The sequence below is a fragment of the Poecilia mexicana genome, unplaced genomic scaffold (genome assembly GCF_051168715.1).
Source record: "Poecilia mexicana isolate PSO_F unplaced genomic scaffold, ASM5116871v1 scaffold_22, whole genome shotgun sequence".
NCBI lineage: Eukaryota > Metazoa > Chordata > Actinopteri > Cyprinodontiformes > Poeciliidae > Poecilia > Poecilia mexicana.
In genome coordinates, this window is record NW_028263391.1 from 16,926,554 (window position 1) to 16,948,670 (window position 22,117).

The window sequence follows — 22,117 nt, forward strand, 5'->3', positions numbered from 1 at the left end:
AGGCTCAGAAAAAAAAGAAAAGAAACAGAAGCACTAATAAAAGCAGCTATGCTGTGCAATCCCAGTAATTAAATAGAGCAGCTTTCTATTAACGACAAGTTACCTTTTTTTTTTTTACATTTTCTAGCAAGTTAACTTCTTCATATTTAAAAAGTGCAATAATGTGAAGATTATAATTTTTGTAGCAGTTGCACATTTAATTGATTCAGGTACTCTCGTTGTCCTCTGCTGGAAACCCTTGATATCACTTAAATAGGCTCTTTTGTGTATTGATACCAGTTTCCCAATGCTACATAATAGGATCAGCTCATTTTAAGGCATTTGAATTTTTGAAGTGTGCATATGTGAGATTGTGAGCTGTTATGTTATGACTGCACAATGTATTTTTTAACCTTTATTTTAGTTCATTTTTCCGTGTACAGTGGTAGCATTAGTAATTTTTTTGTGTCAGTGTACTAAGAATGTTTTTGTTTGGGTTTTTTTTCTACATAGAGAAAATTTACCACAAGTTATTTGCAACGCTGTTGCTAATGCATCAAACCAGTCAATTTAAACTGTCAGTAAAAAATGCAGCATCCTGCTCCTATCTGTAGACACGAAGTTAAAAATAGTGTTGTATGGTGAGTAGTGTGGCACAAAGGAATGCTCTTTCATTCCTTTATTCGTGATACAACTTAGCATTTTACATGCTATGCTTTCTTTCACAGGTCTGAAAATGTGTAATAATTATAAATTGCTATATTTTATAACATTTACCCATGGAATAATGGTATTCTAACTAAGAATTCAAATATTAGCATATTTCCTGCAAGTGACAATATTCCCTCATATGGCACTGAACACACCACAAAAATATTTTTCAACTTGTGGGTTTCACAAATATGGAGCTGCTCTTTTCAAACTCGCTGCCTGCTCATAAATGACTCTGGCACTTCCAATCACCCTACAAGGAAACGTCTGAGCCAATCAGAAATGAGCCCCACTCAGACTGTCAGATAAGACACATAGAGTCCAGCTGGTGTTACCATCAGCTGTTCCACACACTGAGATGGTTGAGCGCACACACCAGCAGGATGATTTACAGACGTATACAATGTTCTCATCGCCTTATCAAGACACCAGTGACGGTGCATTTACTGAGTCCGATTAGTGGGCTTTTTTGGTGTTATACATGAGGGGTTATGTCTTATGCACATTGAAATAGCAATTAAAATATGATTATTAAATAGGTCAGTTTTGTTATTTAAATAATAATGCATATACAATTAGAGCAAAGCTCAAAGTCACTTGATTGATTTTTAATGTGTCACATATAGCAATCCAATGACTCCTAACTCTTTTCACATTTTAAATGTTTAAGACATTCCAGTGGTTCTGTGATTTTATTATGAAAAGCTAAGCCCATCCATATAAGTTAAAGACACTTTTCCTGAGGCTTGCTGATGTGCTGGAAGTTCTTATTTGGGCTTGTCTAAAGCCTGGGTACAACCCCCCTTGATTCCTGGATCCACTGTGGGGGCTATATAAGGGATACTCCATACCATGAAAACTCGTCCCAGTGGAAGCATCTGTCTGCCAGTGCACCTTGGTAAGTACATGGCACACACTGTCTTTCTGATTCTCAAACAATAATTGAAGGTAGATTCTGATGTTTTTAGTCCACTTCTATAGGTTTGAATAATTAATTAGGTAATGATTGACTTCATTAATAATCAAATGAATTGCAGATATATTTAAAACTAAAACTCCTGGTTATTAGGGGTGAATTGCAAAGTGATGCTGAAATACCTTAGGCTATTGTCTTTTATTAAAAATGCCCTTTTGAAAGTAAACACTAACTTCATGTGGTTAAAATACCTGGAATAGTGCAGAATATATATGAGGATAATCAGGAATTATCTCAAGGTTCAAGTGAATGAAGGTAATGGGCATCTGAGGCATGTTGTGAAGCAGTAAGACAAAAGTGTCACAGTCCAGCCACTTCTGACCTGGCATAGCTGGAGATCCATGTGTCACTTGTTTCACTCCATTTAGCACAGTGGAGGGGGGCGGGAAAGGGGTGTTTGCGGGGGACACACACACAGAACCTAAAATAGATCTCAGGTCTCTCTTTTATGCCCCTCTTTGGTGTAACCTGAGTAGCTTCCAGAGATTACCGTGGCTGGGGAGATATGTTATCAGAGGTTCATGACTAATCTAGTTCTAAAATAGCACGTTAATTAACACTTCATTGGTTGCTTCTGTTGATGTGAGTTGTGTTAGCAATTATCAACACCTTACAGTTATCAGAGTGCACTGGCAGGTATCATAGGCACAGTCAGTGCATAATAATTATAACAACTCGTATTGAGTTTATTCACTCAAATGGTCAGAGTAGTAGTTAGTAGTAGAAGAGTAGTAGTTTTATGTGCATGAAGGTACACTTCAACACTAGACAAATTCTTCTCAATGGTATTAATAGAATAGAAACAGCTTTGTTTTTAATAACATCCCCTTCAGTTTCGTTTCAATCTTTCATATTGGAATTATAGACCACCAGATAAACTGTAATCATGTGCGACGATGATGAGACTACTGCGCTTGTGTGCGACAACGGCTCTGGCTTGGTTAAGGCTGGATTCGCTGGAGACGATGCTCCCAGAGCTGTCTTCCCTTCCATCGTTGGAAGACCCCGCCACCAGGTAGAGTGAAGATAAAGGCCATCTTAAAAAAAAAATCATTAATTAATAATCTGTTCTTGGATATAATTGTGAAAACATATCTCTTCTTTCCTCTCAGGGTGTGATGGTGGGCATGGGTCAGAAGGACAGCTATGTGGGCGATGAGGCCCAGAGCAAAAGGGGTATTCTGACTCTGAAGTACCCTATTGAACATGGTATCATCACCAACTGGGATGACATGGAGAAGGTAGCTGTGTGTGTGTTAACAAAGACACTTTCTTAAATCCTTCACAACAGCTGACACTCTACAGTCTTTAGAATTTACAACCTCATCTGCCACAATCACAACAAGTGGTTTTATTTTTAGATTTCACTTCATCCTTCCAGTCTGGTGTTTATCCAGCCAGCAGTTGTTCCTGACTTCATGTCAGCTGCTTTTCTTTTTCTTTCTGTCAGATCTGGCATCACACTTTTTACAATGAACTGCGTGTAGCTCCAGAGGAACACCCTACCCTCCTCACTGAGGCCCCGCTGAACCCCAAGGCCAACAGGGAGAAGATGACTCAGGTGACTGGAGTTCTGTCCAAACATTTCAGTCACAGCATTCCTCAAGTTGAGACTTATTTTTATTCTGATCACTTTTTCTTTTCAGATTATGTTTGAGACCTTCAATGTTCCTGCCATGTATGTGGCCATCCAGGCTGTGCTCTCCTTGTATGCTTCAGGTCGTACCACTGGTTAGTAATTTTTTTCTTATTTTCCAGGATTTCTGTACGATGTGAGTTTTACTTGATTAAAACTACAATTTACTGCCATCATCCTTGGAAGGATACAAGCTTCACTAACTCTTGCTTTTCTGGTCTTGCTTAAGGTATCGTACTGGACTCTGGAGACGGCGTTACCCACAACGTCCCGATCTATGAGGGTTACGCTTTGCCACATGCCATAATGCGTCTTGATCTGGCTGGTCGTGACTTGACCGACTACCTGATGAAGATCCTGACTGAGCGTGGCTACTCCTTTGTCACAACTGGTAGGGGGATATCAGGCGTTGTTTTATGCATTTGTTAGAGAGGCTGATTGTCTTTTCCTCACTGCTCAAACTTTTTACCTCTTAGCTGAGCGTGAGATTGTGAGAGACATTAAGGAGAAGCTGTGCTATGTGGCTCTTGACTTTGAGAATGAGATGGCCACTGCTGCCTCTTCTTCCTCGCTGGAAAAGAGCTATGAATTGCCAGATGGTCAGGTCATTACCATTGGTAATGAACGTTTCCGTTGCCCAGAGACACTCTTCCAGCCTTCTTTTATTGGTGAGTTTACATGCACCTGATATATGTTTTTTACTTCAATCTAGTATTTTCCTTAGTAATTAAAATCTGCTTGTTTTCCAATAGGTATGGAGTCTGCTGGAATTCATGAAACTGCATATAACAGCATCATGAAATGTGACATTGACATCCGTAAGGACTTGTACGCCAACAATGTGCTGTCTGGTGGGACTACAATGTATCCTGGTATCGCTGACCGTATGCAGAAGGAGATCACAGCCCTGGCCCCAAGCACCATGAAAATCAAGGTGAGAAATATAAAGGTTTACAAGTTGCCAAACTCTGATAGTGGAATTCCACCTTTCATAAAAACCAAAACTTGCTCATATCCTACCTAGATCATTGCTCCACCTGAGAGGAAGTACTCTGTGTGGATTGGTGGCTCCATCCTGGCTTCCTTATCCACTTTCCAGCAGATGTGGATCAGCAAACAGGAATACGATGAAGCCGGCCCCTCTATTGTCCACAGGAAATGCTTCTAAACCAGCAGTCACCTGTTTCCATTCATACACTTGTACATCTTTGTGTTGTATATACCTGTTTATGCAATGTTGTAATAAAGATAAGCCTTTGAAAAAGTACCTGAACAATGCAATCACTAGCCAAGAATCCAACATGAAACAAAACACAATAATGGACCAGGATTAGTCTGGCTTTTTTTTTTGCTGATGCACAATATGCAGTGCTTTATTCCACATGAATGTTTTTGTGCATTTTTTTTCCAGGTTACAGACACAAATGTTATTACATCTTAGTGGTATTTGGAAGACTACCCAGTTGTATGGACCAGCAGGATGCTATCAGTATTTTTTAATTTAATATTAATGCAGAGTGATGGTAGAATGAAAGTGGTGAGGAGTTGGCCAACCACCCTGTTTTTGACACTGATTTCTAGTCTGCCCTTTGAATCCTCTTTAACCTCTTAAACCTTTAGAAATGAAAAGCCTCAAATGTGCTCTGACTTTATTAAACCAGTCCCTAAATAATATGAATCTATTTTTTATGTCAGTTTCTGGATCATTTATAATTTTGTATTATTTTGTTATTGGTTTGTAACTAGAAAACAGAAATATGTTATAACAACAAAACATATAACATTTAGTTTTGGGAAAGTGTCTCAAAGGTGATTATGGTTTGTACAAGCTTACCATTTGACCTAAGCTCTTTAATGTGGGTACGTACATATAAAAGCAAGCTAGTAAGCAAGGCATTGAAATCCAGGTCTTAATGCATATTTTGATCAACAAATGATGTTTTAGTTCCGTGTAAAAATTGTACCTTGTTTTAATTACACAGTAAACCGGAGTAACTGCTCCAGCAGAACTGTCCTCGTGCACCGCCCAGACCGGGAGACGCTGTGTAATAAAACACACACCCCGAGGAAAATGTTATTCGAATCGTGTCCGTCCAATCAGAACATAGAGCACGGGGAGCGCCTCTGTTTGAAAGTGCTCCGGAAATCGGAAGCAAGCTTCGCAACCGATTGTTGAGAGGACGACAGCATTATGCAGTAAACTTGTGGAAGGCTTAAATAAGTGGAATGTACTTCGCTTACTGATTGAGAAAACATAGTGGACAACTTGAGGTCGGATGGAAACGAGAAGCTCTTTCGTTTTTTTCGTTTGTTTACAAACTAACATGACTGCTAAGCTATGTAGCTAACGTTTGCTTGCTAACTTGATGTCTGCAACATATACGCGAAGCTAACCTTTAGAGAGGCTGTTTACTATGTGTAATTCACTGTCGTGATACCTGGACAGTGACCCTTTTGTTTTGTTGGACTGTTAGACCGTTAGTAGTATTAATAGGTTCCTCGAGAAAATGATTTAGGGATTTGAGAAAAGAGATTGAATTAGACAGGGCAGGGTTTTAGACAGAACTGTTTCCCGTGTACCTTGTTCATTAACGGTGGTGAAAGGAAATAGTATCAGAGAGCAATAATAGTGCAATTCTTCGAAGGAATTACTTTAAAATATGAACGTCATGGAGAAAAATGTGATGCGTTTAGCGGCTGTTCAGCACCTCCGCACTGTTTATGGGATAAAGATAAAGAACTGGAACAAAAACAAAGCAACCAGCTGCAAGACAACAGCCAACCGTTTGGTAAGTTTAGACATTTAATCAACATTACCATATTTGTCTTGTGCTTGCAGTAGCTGTAGATTTTTTCCACTTGACAAACAATAATGGTAATTTTAGATCAAGAATTAACAAAACGCCACCATCAACTTTCATTATTCCTTTGTTTGCTGTCGATTAGCATTCAGATAGCGTATCCTTATGAGAGACGAGCAAATGTTTTCTTACGTCAGTCACAGTTGATCCTTTGCGTGGCTCTGCCTGTGATTATTTGCACAGTAACTAACAATATAAATATAAATTTAACAACAACCCGAATGGAAATGGAAAATTTTGATACACATTTATAAAAAGGAAATAGTCATTACCACATGACCTACTTTTTTGAAACGGACTTTCAGGGTTGCAACACTTTTGCAACGCCTGTTACAATTTACAAAATGTCCCTAAGGTGCAGAATCAGCAGCTTAAAAAAGAAGTGAGGATCGTGACATTTCAGCATTTTATACTACAAGTAGGCAAAAGCTGCTTTGACTATTTCAAGCAGTCAGTAGTTTAATCAGAAATCGGTTGAGGACTGAATTTTGAACAATGGTATGAATCACTAGCAGCCTAGGCAGTCGGGATGTGGAATTACTAATATTTTCAGTGATACTGTTCTTCTAATCAGACAGCAAAGAAGTTGCCAGAGTTTCTAATTTGTGTGAAGCTATGTATTAATGTTGATGAAACCATTTTTTATTCAAATCTAAGAACTGGATAAATAATTGTTATTATTTCTTTTAATAATTTCCAAAGCAAAAAATTTTTGGTGTACCGCTGGACAGCTTGCCATGCTACGATATGGAATGTGGACGTGTGCCAAGGTAAGAAAGCTCACCAATTATATTTGAATCCAACTTGCTTTTTGCATGTTGGAACTTGATGTCATGCAAGTATTTTACAAATATTTTATTTCCCACCATCTTTGCAGCTTTCTGGTTGATGCTTGCATGAAACTGCTTGCACATGTTGAAACAGAAGGTCTGTTCAGAAAATCGGGTTCTGTTGTACGCCTGAAAGAACTCAGGGTGAGTGATCGCTATGGCTGACCTTGTTTTCTTTTGCAGAGTCACCTTTTACATTCTTTGGGAACTGCATTTCACAACAAAAATGTGTTTTGTTTCTCCAGGCTAAACTCGATGCAGGAGAAGATTGTCTGCCAACAGCTCGTCCCTGTGACGTCGCAGGCTTGGTGAAGCAGTTCTTCAGGGAGCTCCCAGAGCCCATTCTTCCCACAGAGCTGCAGGATGCCTTTCTCAAGGTCCAGCAGCTGCCCTCTGCGGAGGAGAGGACCTCTGCCACCATGCTGCTGTCTTGTGTGCTGCCAGACAAAAACACTTGTGTACTGCATCACTTTTTCGACTTCCTCCACAGTGTATCCCAGAGGTATTGTAACTACTTGTAGCTGAAGTTTGTTTGTGCAGTTTTCCTCTCATCTTCAGTGGAAGTTATGTGTCTTGATACAGAGATTTTTTTAGAAGAAGAAAAGGACATTCACAAATGTATTCTATTTCCTTTTCGGATTATAGAAGTGCAGAGAACAAAATGGATAGCGGTAACTTATCTGTGATTCTGGCCCCAAACCTCCTTCACTCTGGAGACGGAACAGAGAAGATGAACGCCAACACGGAGAAGCGCCTTAAATTACAGGCAGCCATTGTGCACTGCTTTATAGAGAATGCCCAAAACTTTGGTACGACTTGAGACACTATGCCTGGACTTGCTCTTTTAGCTTTAGAATTAGTTTTCTCATTTTAAATACTTATGTATTTCAGGTGTCCTACCTCAATTTCTTCAAGAGAAAGTTCCTGCCATGATGGGTTGTGAGCCAGGGGCTCGATCGCCCTCTCAGGAAGAATTAGAAGAGGTGAACTTAAACTCAGGGATAAAGAAGAAAAACAGACGCAGCTTTGGAGGTAAAACTCTTCGGTTAAAGTTGTATTATGGGTATCTTTAAATGAGAACTTGAAATACTCAGGGAAACCCAACAACTGAAATGTAGCTTTGTACTCTAGTTGACCATAATTGGGTGTTAATAGGATTCTTATCTTATCTAGGAAATTCTGGAAAATTATATTTGATTTTTATATTTTGTGGGTCTGCATAATTATGATAGAAAGGACATTGATCTAGAAAAATATATTTTGTTTGCAGACTTTAGTCCATATCACAACATCTAAAAGTTCTATGAATCCATCCATTTATCTTTCAGTCTATCCTTTTGCCTGTCAGCTATCTGTCCTTGTTTGTCCCTCAGTTCTTTTGTCCATCTGCCCATTCTTTTGTTTTTCCTATATATCTGTTCATCCTTTTGTCTGCCCATTTGTCTATGCTTTCATTTGCTGCCTGTCCATTTGTTTGTCAATCCATGTAGGTATGCATCCTATTGTCTCTGTCCACAGTGCTGGTGTCTGCTCAACTATCCACTCATTTTCATTCCTTATCTGTCCACCTGTTTCTTCATTCATTTGTCCGTCCAGGCATCAATAAGGGCCTTTAATTCATAAATATGCTTCATAACTTACAGTACCTTAAATGGGCTAAAATCTCTGGAGATCTGAGTCAGAAGAACTGTTAATGTAGAACATTTTGTGTAAAGCTGCCAGTGTTTTCCTAAGAAAATCCTGTTTATTTGGCCGGGTTTGTCTCATGTTTCAGATATGGTCTGTGGTGCACTGACTAAGATAAAAACTAATAGAACTCCCACAAATATCAGCCAGCCAGAAGGTCTTGGTAGGTACAGTTGTATCACACGAGATGAGATTTGCATCAGAAAGCATGAAGATGCTGAAATAATCTATCTCCTGTGCAAATCAGATGGCAGCCTTTGTCTTCTTGAAACTGGAATTAATGTTTTGTTTGTTTGTTTTTTTTTCCCTCATGAAATATAATGCTCTGTTTTATTTATTTATTTTTTTCTCACAAAAATCTTTTTCAAATCAGCTTCTGTAGCACCCATCATCTGAAAATTTTGGAAATGCCCGGCTTGCTGGCTTTACTTTTTTTTTTTTTTTTTTGCCTGCTCGTGTTATTTCATAATCGCCTACAAATGTCTGCTGGCTGATCATCTTCGCTTTGGTTCAAAATAATTTAGTGTTGTTTTTTTTTTATTATTGCAGCAACTTCTTATTTGAATGCATCTTTATCTAAAGTTTGCCATGTTTTCCAGTGTTTTCTTCTACAACTCCTGTGATAGCAACACCGTCCTCAAAGAGAAAACTTCCACTGGAACCTCGTAACTCATTCGGATTTTCAAACAAGAAGCGTAGAGCTATCAAAAAGAACCTTGGGTTTGAACTTCTCCCCAGCTCTTTGTTTAACGGGACCTCCACTCCTGGTTCAGGTACTGTTGAAAGCTTGTCCAACTTTTCGACTATAACTATTTTCGGTTATAGTTGAGATTAAATGTTTCTTGCATGCTTTCCAGCCTGCAGTGCTTCAGGACTTCTGGATTCGTCCCAGAATACCTTCTCGCCGGCAGGGAGGTCGAAAAGGCAACCATCTACCTCTGCAAGAAGGAAGAGTAAACGATTTAGCCACAGGCATATTGTCAACAGGTAGGTAACAAAACTGTTACCTTTGTCTGCATCTTTATTTTGAAATGGATTCATTATTATGCTTTTACTAACTTGCACTGATTACAAGTAGTTTTGTATTTTTTTTTCCATTAGCGAACCCCCCCCCCACTTCCTCTACTGGGGAAAATAGGAAAAAAAACACACAAAGGCTGAGCTCAGTGCTCTTGTGTTCAAACTGTGCCGTATATATATTTATCAATAAATGACTAAAAAACTCACATCCCCACCAATGTTTGATCTGTCTCTGTGTAGGAAACATGTGTCTGGATGTAGCAGTGGTTATAGGTCTGTTTTTTTGGGGTTTTTTTTGTCACAGCTGAACTCTAATGTGCATGTACTACTGAATAAGAGAATAACCCTAAATCATCCAGCTTGAGTTTACAGATTTTCACAAATCAAATCCAAATTGACTTTTACCATTTATCCTACCGCAACTATTTCTCTCTCTGTCTGCAAGTTCATTACTGCTGTTTTTTTTTTTTTTGCTCTTGTTGAATATCTTGCATATTTCTTTTGATAAGCAGATCCTAAATTTCTGTGAAATTATACTTAATAACCTTATCAATTACATTTGACTTCAATGAGTACACAGGAAGTAGATTTAAGCTATTTTTCTTGTCTCTGTAGCGCCGGTTTATGTTCCTCACAGATTTTTCAATCTGTTTCCTTCTCAGGGTTGAATCTGGAAGAGCTGGCTGCTTTTCTCCTAAAGTCACCAAAAAAGAAGCTCCACTCAAATCTCTGCGCCAGCGTTTCAGTCTGGGGAAGAGCAACAAGGACTCTGTAAGTGTGGCGCCCCACTAGGACTCTAGCATTTACAAATTTTATTGAAAAAATTTTTTGACCAATTACATGAAATAGCCGCACGCTGTGTCCCTCACTTAGCTATTTTTAAAATGTTTAATTTTACAGCCCCAGTGAAATTGCTGTAAAATTATGTTTCACATATTCTCTGCACTGCGGTTTACAGCTAGCACCTTATTAAAATGTCCTGAAGATTAACTTGCAGAAAAAAGTATATGTAGCATCTTCTATAACATTCACAGTGGGTGAATGGCATTATTGATGCTGCTTCATATTGGTTTTCTGCTTTTCATCTTCTCACTATTGCATAGTTCTTCAGATTTATGGTTTTAATATCAACAAAATACCAGTGCATAATTTTTACTTTGTGTCTGGTTTCCTATCGTTTCCTGGCATTCCTTGGAGTGAACCTGCTCACAGTCATTATGAACTTATGCAACGGTCAAATGTGACTTTTAGTTGTGATTTAAATAAAAATATAGCTGGGATTTTTTTAAATGGAGTAGGGGGAAAAAATGCTCAAAATTGTGTGAGTTTTCTAGGTGAGCTGTATATTATGTGCAATTCTATTGTTGCAAAGTTATATGTATATTAAGATCCTTACAATAATAAAAAGCCAATAAAATAAATTCAGATATCTGTGATTTCTGTCTTTCTCTGCCAGGCTGCTATTTTCTAACATTATGTTTAACTTGGGCAATCTCTTTTGGGTCTTTTTAACAAAACACTAGCTTTTAGCTTAACCCTCCTTAAAGGCTCTTTCATCTTTCATTTCTCCTTTGTGGTACTGATGAAGGGGTCTGGGTCCATCGGCTTGCGTCTTGCCACTCAGGAGAGCACCACCGGTTTCATTTTCAACAAGGAGATGGACTTTACCCCATCAAATCTGGCCAGAAAAACTGAATCCAAGAGTAAGTACCAGAAAGCAGGCAACGTGTTGTTAAAAATGTCCATTAAATGTAACGTTCCATTAATTCTACTTCTCTTTTTCAGGCTCAAACTACATGAGCAAGTCGGAAGATAACTTGCTGACCCCCCAGTGTGATTCGAGTGCCCACCAGCCCTCATGGATTGTGGAAACTCCTGTGGGAACACAAGCTTTGGACAGAGGGTCTTTCATAGACACTCCATTGACCACTGCCCTCAAGGGCAGCTACATGTCTGAGCCAGCCATCGTTGCTTCCAAGCTGTCACCGGCAAACATTCTTCCCAAGAAGCTGTGCTGCGCTTCAAGCTCAGAGAGTCTGGAGAGCACGCGCTTCGTCGCTGAACCGCTGAGACAAAATGATCCAACTGTAAATACCCAGAATGACGTCAGAGAGCCGGAGAGTGACCTCCCGGCTTCCAAACGGGGCTTCTGCAGCTCAGTTGGAGAAAGTGGGATTAAATTATCAGCAAATGTTCCTGCTACTCCAACCTCAGCCTTTGAAGTTGATACCTTCTGCCCACCAGCTCAGGCTGATGAACAAAATGTTACTTTTGGTCGATTTAATTTTGAAGCGCTCACTCCTTTGCATATCGATAGTGGTGTGTTTGAGTCTAGTCCACACTGTAGTCCAGTAGTCAACAAAGGTTTATCTCCTTCCTTTGGTCGCTGTAGCAATTCCACGTTGGGGTCAGTTGAGAGAGTTCCACAGCAGGTGAACTGCAGCAGGCTTATTGATGCTTTGGACATGCAGAGTCCTGCTCATTTCACACTGGCTGTCTCTTCTGGGCTCCAATCCACTCCATACAAGCCGGGTGTTGGACTCGATGATGAACCCAATATGCCAAACAAAACTGAAACCTTAAGAAGCAAATCATATGAGACGGTAAATGTTTCCCCGGAGAGTGGAGCTAAAGTCAAACACCAGCCGGCCCTCTCACCAGACGGCCAGCAGACCCAAAAGCGTCGGGTTCTAGATCACATTCAACACTTCAACAAGCTCACCCTTTACTCTCCTTCAATCTCAAAGAACAAGCAAATAAGATCTCCCATGAAGTTCCAGCGCACCCCTGTGCGACTGACGGTACGTAGGATCAACTCTCTGACGGGAGAGAGCAGAAAACCCAGTAAGCTTCCAGAGCTCGCTGCTAGCCAGGCTGGTCATGTGACAAAGGCTGTGAGTCTAGAGACCGGTCTTTCGCCTCATCCGCAGCTCCGGCCACAAATAGGGCGCTCCAACAGCACGGCTCCCGTAAAGAAACCCCCTCCTGTCCCACCGAAAAGACTCAGCACCTTGCCCCGAAAACTCAAGCCCTGCGCCTTGGGCGACATGACCAACAAAGTTCAACCAAATCCCAAAGTGGAGTCCGATCCATCAGCTGTCCAGAAACCGATCATTATGCAGCAGGTTGCAGCAGAGAACATGAGCCATTACAGAGGTTCTCCAAGAAACCCTCTCAACCATGGCCAACTTCTGTCTGCTACCAAACCTGTCGACTTGTAGGACACTGCCTTTTTCTTTTTGTTTTGCTATGTGGGTTTCTTTACCCCAAGACATTAAACATTTCGACATGTTTACCTTATGCTCTAATTTATGTTGCAGGTTTATGTTGTTTTACGAGCCTATTGGGAGACGTTCAGGTGCCTTAAGTTAAATTTTGACATATCACTCTGTATAGTTGCATGTTAAGCGTTTAGATCACATAATGTAGGGTAAATTATGTAAAATGCTGATAGCTGGTGGTGTGAATGGAGATATGGGTGTTACGCTTTTATTTAAAAACCTTGAGAGATCTCTTCGTCTCTTAGGGAGCTAAAGAAATTCAATTGTCATTGAAAGAAACCCTTGTTTTGATGAATTTATAGAGGGATAAAAAGCCTAACAGTGTTTATAAATCTTCATGCTTTGGTCAATTTTTATTTTTTTATATTTCTTTTTTTTTTTATGCACAAATAAAAACGGCTTCATACTTTTGTGAATTTGCCAGTGAAATTTTTATCCCTCTTGTGATTGGATCAAGTGAATTTGCAACCACAAGGGGGCATCCTGTTGCTAGTTCTCCACTTCAGTAATATCCATGCCTCGGTTCTGACTGATTTAAAGCCTCTTTGTAGCGGTTTTATTTAGATTTATTGAAATATTCTTAGGTCTTGATGAATGCTTTTCGGGTCACGAGAAGTCTAGGGTTTGTTAGAACGTAAACTTTCCTCTCCGACTCTGTAATATCAACATTCTGAGCAGTTGAAATAAAGCATCAAGAGCTTTATAAAATATTTTAATCATATCTGACGCATTACATTTTAATCTGACAAGATTGTAGAGATTTACTTTGCCCTGTCTAACAGAAGCTTGCATACCTTTCGTGTTTAACATGATGGATCAGACTTGGATAGTCTCCTGGTAGAGTTTCTGTTGCTGCAGTGATGGGAGAACACTTTGTGTGTTTAGTTTGGATTAATAAAGCATGAAGGGTTTTTATGTTGAGGGATGTTGCACTAGCTTTTCTTCTCTGTGAAAATACACACTTTAAAAAAAAATTAAACTTCACTAAATGATTTACAAATGCAGGCATTTAAATATGAGAAGGAGATTCTTATGGTTGCCAGGTTGTGAAAATCAAATTTGAACTGCATGGTGAGAATTGGACATGCTGTGAGTTTGGAGTAGCAGCAACTTTACAGTCTTGAAAACAGTATTACAGTAGGGCATGAACATTTCCAGGTTGGGTAATGTAAACAAAAATGAAAACTATCACAGTAACTGGCTGAAGGATGTAGTTTATCGTACGCTTCATTTTCACATTAAGTCAGAACGGTCCATAGAAGTCAAAGCTCTGTTTGGAAAGATGCAGGGTTCTCACTAATCCTGACCTCCAAAAATATGGCCGCCATGAATATTAAACTTACTGCTAGCCAGTAAAGTAAACAGTTTATTTAAACTTCAGACATTTTTTTTTCTTTAAATGAATCACTCACAGTGCTATATGTCCTCCTTTTTGGTAACATTGCTAAGTTTTAAAAGGAACTACAAATGAATATATTCTGGTGGCTGGTAGCCTCGTCATTGAACATGTAAAGTGAGCCTCAATGGTTTATAAACTTGGAGCTGAAACATGGTTAAGATTAATCAAAAATAAAAAGGGATGAAAACAAGTTAATTAGCATTACATAACTAAATATTTAGAAATGCTACAATTAGTAAGAGTGTCACCACAGTGCAGCACATGTAGTGTACAAACTTCTTTAAATGAATGCTTGCAAGGTGTAAAAGAAAGATTGAAGCATTATTATCTGGTATTAATAGCAGCCTGTTCAAAGACCATATCACCCCAACTGGTTTTGTACAATGAAACTGGACCACCATTAAATTTGCTGTGAACAAAAAGATCTTTATTTATTGGATCTGCATGATTGGTTGAATGATGTAGTCCAAGAAAGATTTCTCACCAAACGTCAAAATCTAATGTGGCTTCCTTGGATATTTTACACATCCAGTAGTCTACTCTGGAGCTGAAACTGTTGTAAAGTTGAAAAAAATAAAGAAATTAGCAACTGTATTTTACACTTTGAACATGTTTACATTTATTTTGACATTCCCAAAAAGTTTGGTTTTCCTACACTGGTGAAACAGCAACCAGCACATTTTTCTGGTTCACTGTTGTCTGCTATTCATAGCAAATATAATTACAGGGTTCCTACACAGTTTGGAAAAATATCAGATTTCATTAAATATTTCCCAGGGCTGGATAAGTATTAGCGAAAGAGTGGGAGCTATTTGTATTTCCAGACTTTATTGCCTATTTAATTCCCTGTCATACCATTTAAATGCTGTATTGACTTGTCCTCTGTTCATTCTTTTCTTCCCTACTCCATCCATCCCCCTACCCTTCATCCTTTTGAATCTTTGCTTAAATGTTTTCTTTTTCAGTCTTCCCTTCAATCCATCCCTTGTTCTTTCCTGAAGTCCCTGCGCTCCAGTCTTTCCATTATTTCTTAATTCCCTTGAATATTTCTGTGTGTAAAGCCTGACCACTGTAAAAACAACAAAATCTAGAATGGCCATTTGTACTTGACAATTATAAAGAAACACTGTACTACCTTGCAAATAATTAGCCTCAGAAAGTCTAACACCAGCTCCAATTTCATCACTGTTTGAGAATTGTTGATGTCATTGGACTTTTTTTTTAACGAACTCCAATCATATAGAGAACAGAATAGGGTCTGCCTCTAACTACTGTTCTGTTATCTAGAACACAATGCTACATATTAGGCTACTTGACTAAACTAAAAACAGTCCAGTTCACTTGTTGCCTTGATTCAACATGAAATCTTTAAACTTACAGTGACTAAATTACATGAGTCTATTTAATCATTTTTCCACATATGTGAAAATAAAATTCTCACTTTTATATACACTAGTTTCTGATTTGTTATAGTTTGTGTTAAAATTTTGGTTCCATTTGTATTTGTTAAGATCAGTTTTTGACAAATGTTTTGACCCTTATTGCAATAGTTGCAGAAGAACAAACCTAGAAGATGACACTAATAATTGGACTTAATTCTATTTAAAAATATATAATTTACTAAGCAACATTGAAGTGGTAAGAACACACATACTCATAATGATGACTAAATCATTCAATCTTAGTCGTTTTTCACCATTTAAGGACTCTAGAAAAAAAAAATCATTTGAAATTTTCGGCTATAGAATTACAGGTGCGGTGAAATATAGGCCTGATGACCAAGTATAGGAACTTACTCCATGTCACAATAATGGTTTATCAAAAGAAGACCCCTTTCACTTTTTCCACTTCAGCATACTTTATTTCTGCTCCTCCTCTTCATCCTCCTCCCTGCCTGTCCTCGGTACCCCTCGGTTGTCTGCTCTCTTGAAGCGGGTTCAGGGAAGTGTTGAGGGGGCGGATTGACTTAATTTTCTTCACATCTCGCTTAGCCAATAACTGTTGTGCACATCTCAGCTGGCAGACATTTAAAAGGGAGACAGTCCGGCGCTGAAGCAATTTGTATTAAACCCCCCCGTTGGCCCCCGTCTATGGAGCGCGTTGTCTCCCGGTTATCCAGAGTGCCATCAGAGTCCAGTCGACCGCTGTAGGTGCAAGAAAGGCGAAAGGCTCACAGGATCGCATCATCCCTCTTGACGAATTTGGAGAATCGCCTAGGTATGCCACCATCGCCTACCTCTACCATTTAGATTAGTAGACGTTTGCTGAATACTTGGACTGATAACGGGTCAGGGTTTTAGATTTAGGTTGGGTAATTCAACAGATATTTATATGCAAGAAGATTATTCTTACACACTTTCAAACACAAAAAGTTCTATACGTGCGTATTTATGCTGCGTAAAAACCTTTAGGTTTGTGTGAAACTCCCAAAGATAAAAACGTGATTATTATTATTTTATCCTCTCTAGGGATGGCCGTCTCCGCGCACACTCTATGCAGTATGGTTTTCATCATCGGACTGCTGTCATCTCCCGCGGATTCAAAAAGAAACCGAGCCTCGCAAGGGGCCATTCCTCATCCTGACAAAAATAACCCAAACGAATCGGAGCAGCAACCGCAGCCCCCACAGTCGGGATCCAGGTCCCGCCAGAGGCCGGGCTCAACCTCACCAGCCGACGAGGTGCTGGAGTCCAGCCAGGAGGCTCTGCATGTGACGGAGCGCCAGTATTTGAAACGGGACTGGTGCAAAACGCAGCCTCTCAAGCAGACGATCCACGAGGAGGGCTGCGTCAGCCGCACCATCATCAACCGCTTCTGCTACGGACAGTGCAACTCCTTCTACATCCCCAGGCACATCCGCAGGGAGGAGGGTGCCTTTCAATCCTGCTCGTTTTGCAAACCAAAGCGGTTCACCACCATGACTTTTACCCTGAACTGTCCGGACCAGCAGCCTCCCACCAAGAAGAAGCGCATCCAGCGCGTCAAGCAGTGCCGCTGCATCTCCATAGACCTGGACTGAACACGCTGCAATAATCCGCAGACGGTGTTGGTAGAGAAAACGAGCGCCTGTCTCCATCTGGAGATGTACATGGACGGTTTTGTAATATTATCCTCTTGCACAACCAAAAAAAGAAAGAAAGAAAGAAAAAAAAAACTGACATGCAACATTGAGCAGAGACGTTTTACTCCTTGTTAGTTTGAAAAGAAAAAAAAAAAAACACTGCACGGAAACGCTAACTCCAAACGGGCACAGTTTACTTTTATTTTTCCTGCGCACGGCTTCCTTATGAGACAGGACTCCAAAAATCATGTTGCAACTTTCAAATCACTGTTTTCTCCTCAAAGCAATCCTGTATTTAACGCATAGTGTTTGTAGAACTGGATGTATCCACTGTGTGGAGTTTGATGAATGGATATTTGTAATGACAATGTGATATTTTTTTTATTTCGACATTTCAAGAATCTTTTGAGGTTAACCTAACTGATTTCTGTGAATTTCGAAGCTTTACCTGTAAAATATTTCATTTTTATGTCTGGAGTCTATTTAAAAAGTCTTCAAAGTAAAGCAGACTCATTTTTATATAAAAAAAACAGTATTTGCTTAGTATTGAGACTAAATAGTGTTAAATGTAGATGTAAAGTCGTTTTGATTTAACCGGTTTGTTTATTCCGTTTGATTAAATTATCTATTAAAACTAAATAAACAAATGCTGTTCTATCTTGCATATTATTTGTAATATTTTAACTATGCACGTTTCCAGTGGCTTCAAGCAGATGATGCAAAGTTATTTTTCTAAAATGCAACTTTGTCACTTTTATGAAAGTTACTATTTTAAATTAGCTTTCTGCACCAGAAAGTAGGTTATTCAATTTTACAAGTGAAGATTGCATTCATAAATTTTAAAAAGATTAAATTTAACCAACTGTATTTTTGATTGCTTCATGCAATCAAGACAAAAGTTTCTTTCTACAAAATATGCACAATTTCTTTTGAGTTATTTGTCTAAATCACACCAACTTTAGGATTTTTTTTTGTCAAATTCAACACTAGGATCACGTTTTTTACATTTTTTAATTTATTTGAGATGATTTGTGCTTTGATGCAACATTGAGTTTCTAAGATATTGCAACATTTTCCACAAATCTGTCTAATACTTTAACCATACATCTTGCGCATCTACTGCATTTAGATACTATCTTATTGATGTGTGAATTATAAATTTGTTACTCATTTCCTTGAAAGATAATGAGTAACAAAGAATACATTCCTTTGAGAAATTAATTATGCATATGCTGATATTGTATTTGTAATATACTGCGCTGTCCTCAAATGATCCAAAACTAAAACAGAAGCAAAGAAAATTGTTTTAATGTACCGTATTAAGACCTCATACAAATAGGTTTGTGCTTCAAAAATATAGTTATCAAAAAGAAAAAGAAATCTTCTTGTTCAAATGAATTCTTTTTTAAATTTCAGATTCCAAGGAGCCATTTTAATGTCAAAAACAATGCTCTACTGCCAGACTTTATTCTGACTCACCATTTATTTGACTGCTCAGCAGTTTTAAGAATGACCAAACCCTTCTAACAAATCAAAGTATGAGATCTACACAGTACAGGCCTTTGAAATTCAACAATTAGTACACATCCATACCCAAACTGTTTCACTTGGCATTACAAGTATATCTTTGAAATTTAAAACAGTTCTATAAAATGGCGACACACCTACATAAGGAACTGCTGACGACAAATTGATATAGCATCTGCTGATTTATATTTTCCTGGCCACTTGAAGAAACGTAAAACTGTTAAAGGCTTTAGATTTCCCGTACAAGTAAAAGACACCTGTAAAAGAAGGTACAGAGGGTAAACAGGGAATCCTATGAATGGAGGTCCGTCTGAGGTATCACAGCTCATGTTCTGTCTTCAAAACACAAACCTAGCAGCACAAAGCTAAGCATAAAAGGCAGCTCAGTTTACTTTCTTTTTTCAAATATGCACAACTTACAAGTAGCATCCATGTGAAAATATATATTTTTTCTAATTTGTCAAGAAACGCTTAACTCATAGTTACAATGAGAAAACAAACTGCCAAAAGTAATAAATCTGATGTTTTCTTTTGTTTTACATGAAGTAATGGTTTTTCTTTACATAAATAGACTTTGCTTTATGGACAAAAGGTTACATGATATCTGTACATACAACTAATTTTTAATACTCAATTTTTAAAATATAACTTCTATTCTAACATGACTTCATGATGGCATTAAAACTATAATCCTATGTTTTTGCATAGTAACAGAGGTGCAAAAGAAAGGAGTGCAAGCAGGCTGAACAAAATGCACGCAGGCATCATAACGGAGGGTGGTGCTACAGCGTACAGCTACTGCAAGCGGGAAAGTGCATAAAACTCTGCAGAGCACAGTGAAATATAGATTTATTTCTTTTTTTTAATGTCACAAGTGAGCGTAGAGCCAGGTGATGTTGAGTTCTTCTGGTGTTTTTACGAGTTTGTGTTGTTTTAGGAGGCCAAAGGAGTCCGTGCCAGACTCGCTGCCAGCTGCTGTTCGCCTCTGGCCATCACCCGGTGGAGCTCAGTCTGGTGCAGTGCAACACAACAAAAGCAAACCGTTTGTGCGCAACTTCTACACGGCAATCTGCGCATCCGAAAAATGTAGATCGTTCATCATATTGCTCAAAAATATGCACGGTCCCTGCAGATCCTGCAACATGACGTGCTGGCAAAAAGTTTTTTTTTTTTTTTTTTTAATGAGGCAGGGTGAATCAAAGACATTACATACTGCAAAAGACGCTGCTAACTTCCTGCTCTGAGAATGAAAGATCTGTTTTGTCAACAGGGATTTTCCTCTAAGAAGACAAGAGACAGGAAGCAGCATGTGTTCCTACAACACCGCCAGGGGCTTAAAAACTGTGAATTTGTCAGAGCATTTTCAGTTTCTCCTGTAAGCTGTCAGGTGAAATTTAGAAAAGTGACAATCCCCAGCTTCTGTAGGTCCAGGAGGAAGCTTGTGGAGCTTGCTGAGAATCCCAGTGAACCCCAGAGACCTACCCCAAGCTGGGCAATCAGAGGTCGTGGCATGCCGGATGAATGAGGTCAACCTTTGGCCTTCAAGAGTCCCATCACTTCACTGGTGCTGCCTGTAGTTACCCACTGCAGGAGTTGAGCAAAAAAAAAAAAAAAAAGAAAAAAAAAGAAAAGAAGCTCAACATGGAGGTAGGAAGGCGTGTAAAGGATGAGGTGGAGGGTCCTGTTAATGGAGCAAAGATACAACAGTAAATCTGCTCAGGTTTTATTGTGTTAGTTTGAGGCAGGTGGTAAAGGTAAAATGGGTGGAGCCTGCACGCTTCCTCACTGCAACCTTTCTTCTTCTGCCTTTGCCGCTCATTATGTCCTTCAGCTGGACGGCACGTTGGCTTCCTTCTGCCGTAACCTCTCTTTCTGTTGGCAACAACAACATAAAGATTGGGCGTATTGATTTCAGTGTTGACGCAAGAGAGAGGCAGCTTTTAGGGAACTCCATTACTGAGGGTGAATAAATATTACTTCTTACCAGACTGTTGGCATTAATCTTTTTGGTTTCCACTCTTTTTTCCGCTGTGATTTTCTTGATGTTTTCTTGAGCTTCCTTCAGCCTTTGGAAAAACAAACACAAATACAACGATTACAAATTGTTGGTTCCATTAAAACAGGACATATGGAAGAGAAGCCTGTCATTAAGATGATCTTTGGAAAACAATATTTCCCCTTAACTTTTTCACAATTGGAAATGTTCTATGTGTTTTAGTTGGATTTTGTTTGTGACAAACATAACGTGGACCATAACTGTGAATTGGAAGGAAAAAGTAACATGTTTTTCATAATGTTTTATAAATAGACATCTAAAATACTTGTCTGCATCTAAAATCTACATTTACATCCAAAATACTTGTCATGCACATCCAGCGATTCCAAGTTTTTTTTGCAAGCTTAATCCGTGAACAAGCCTCTGAACAATATTTTGTACTTTGACTAGGTCATTTTGTCACGAATCTGTGTAAACCCGCTGGATTCTCTGAACTACATAAAGTGTTATACCAATACAGATCATTTACCATAAAAGCAAAACATTTAGTTCACTAAACAACAATAAATCCGGGTTCCAAAGCTCAGTAAGACATACAGGTGGCCTACTTGCACTTTCAAAAAGTACTGCAAACGTGATGCGTAAATTAGTATATCATCAGTTGACAAAGAATCATTATTAATCTATGAAGTCCTGAAATTCTTAAGGAAATTCAGAGTTCAGTTTATGTACAAGTAAATATTGACGTTTATTATTTCCCTCTATATTGAAAGAGAAACTGTTTTTGATTTGAAACCATATTGTGATAATTATCGAAAGTGTTCAACAAAGAAAGAAAACATTTTCTTCATGTTACAGCAACACAATTGGAAAAGGTTTAACCAGTGTGAATACCTTTGCAACACAATGCAGGTAAATGCCCGAGGACTAAGCCTGCGTTGCAGATCCTGTTCTGAGTTTGCGGTCAGTGAAAGCCTGTTTAAGTGAGAAGCTGTTGAGAATGACAGAGATAATGAGGAAGCCTTTAAAAAACCCTTGGTTTTTTATGACTGTGCAAACAGTATTTAAAATAAAGTTAATTGTCCATAAGCACAATCAGCTGTAAGTAATGTGATACATGATAGCAAATAAGATGGAGCACATGGATCCATGAT

General features: G+C 38.8%; 4 protein-coding genes across 6 annotated transcripts in view; 3 read left to right on the top strand and 1 right to left on the bottom strand.

Moving 5' to 3' along the window:
- The first annotated feature begins 1,552 nt into the window (after positions 1-1,552).
- Positions 1,553-4,569, top strand: actc1b (actin alpha cardiac muscle 1b). The gene is made up of 9 exons (XM_014982328.2): positions 1,553-1,588; positions 2,532-2,681; positions 2,779-2,907; positions 3,117-3,227; positions 3,313-3,397; positions 3,532-3,693; positions 3,779-3,970; positions 4,055-4,236; positions 4,327-4,569. The coding sequence occupies exons 2-9, from the start codon at positions 2,553-2,555 to the stop codon at positions 4,468-4,470; spliced, it is 1,134 nt and encodes a 377-aa protein (XP_014837814.1). The 5' UTR covers positions 1,553-1,588; positions 2,532-2,552; the 3' UTR covers positions 4,471-4,569.
- Positions 4,570-5,405: 836 nt separating this feature from the next.
- On the top strand, positions 5,406-13,396 carry arhgap11a (Rho GTPase activating protein 11A). Of its 2 annotated transcripts, XM_088002608.1 has the most exons (12): positions 5,406-6,091; positions 6,866-6,933; positions 7,041-7,137; positions 7,239-7,495; positions 7,639-7,802; positions 7,885-8,025; positions 8,768-8,842; positions 9,279-9,452; positions 9,537-9,666; positions 10,362-10,470; positions 11,288-11,402; positions 11,485-13,396. In XM_088002608.1, the coding sequence occupies exons 1-12, from the start codon at positions 5,963-5,965 to the stop codon at positions 12,918-12,920; spliced, it is 2,895 nt and encodes a 964-aa protein (XP_087858734.1). In that variant the 5' UTR covers positions 5,406-5,962; the 3' UTR covers positions 12,921-13,396. The 2 variants fall into 2 exon arrangements, with proteins under 2 accessions (XP_087858734.1, XP_014837820.2); XM_014982334.2 differs by lacking the exon at positions 8,768-8,842 and having other exon boundaries at positions 5,407-6,091.
- A 2,755-nt stretch (positions 13,397-16,151) lies between these two features.
- grem1b (gremlin 1b) lies at positions 16,152-18,087 on the top strand. Its single transcript, XM_014982336.2, has 2 exons — positions 16,152-16,596; positions 16,848-18,087. Exon 2 carries the CDS (start codon positions 16,850-16,852, stop codon positions 17,396-17,398), a length of 549 nt encoding a protein of 182 aa, XP_014837822.1. The 5' UTR covers positions 16,152-16,596; positions 16,848-16,849; the 3' UTR covers positions 17,399-18,087.
- A 645-nt stretch (positions 18,088-18,732) lies between these two features.
- Positions 18,733-22,117, bottom strand: part of LOC106915027 (formin) — a 56,153-nt gene continuing 52,768 nt past the window's right edge. For both annotated transcript variants that reach the window (XM_088002888.1, XM_014982332.2), the window contains 2 exons: positions 20,952-21,033; positions 18,733-20,839 (listed from right to left, as the gene is read on the bottom strand). In XM_088002888.1, the coding sequence (XP_087859014.1) occupies positions 20,795-20,839; positions 20,952-21,033 (127 nt within the window). In that variant the 3' untranslated portion in view covers positions 18,733-20,794. The remainder of the gene's footprint in view (positions 20,840-20,951; positions 21,034-22,117) is intronic.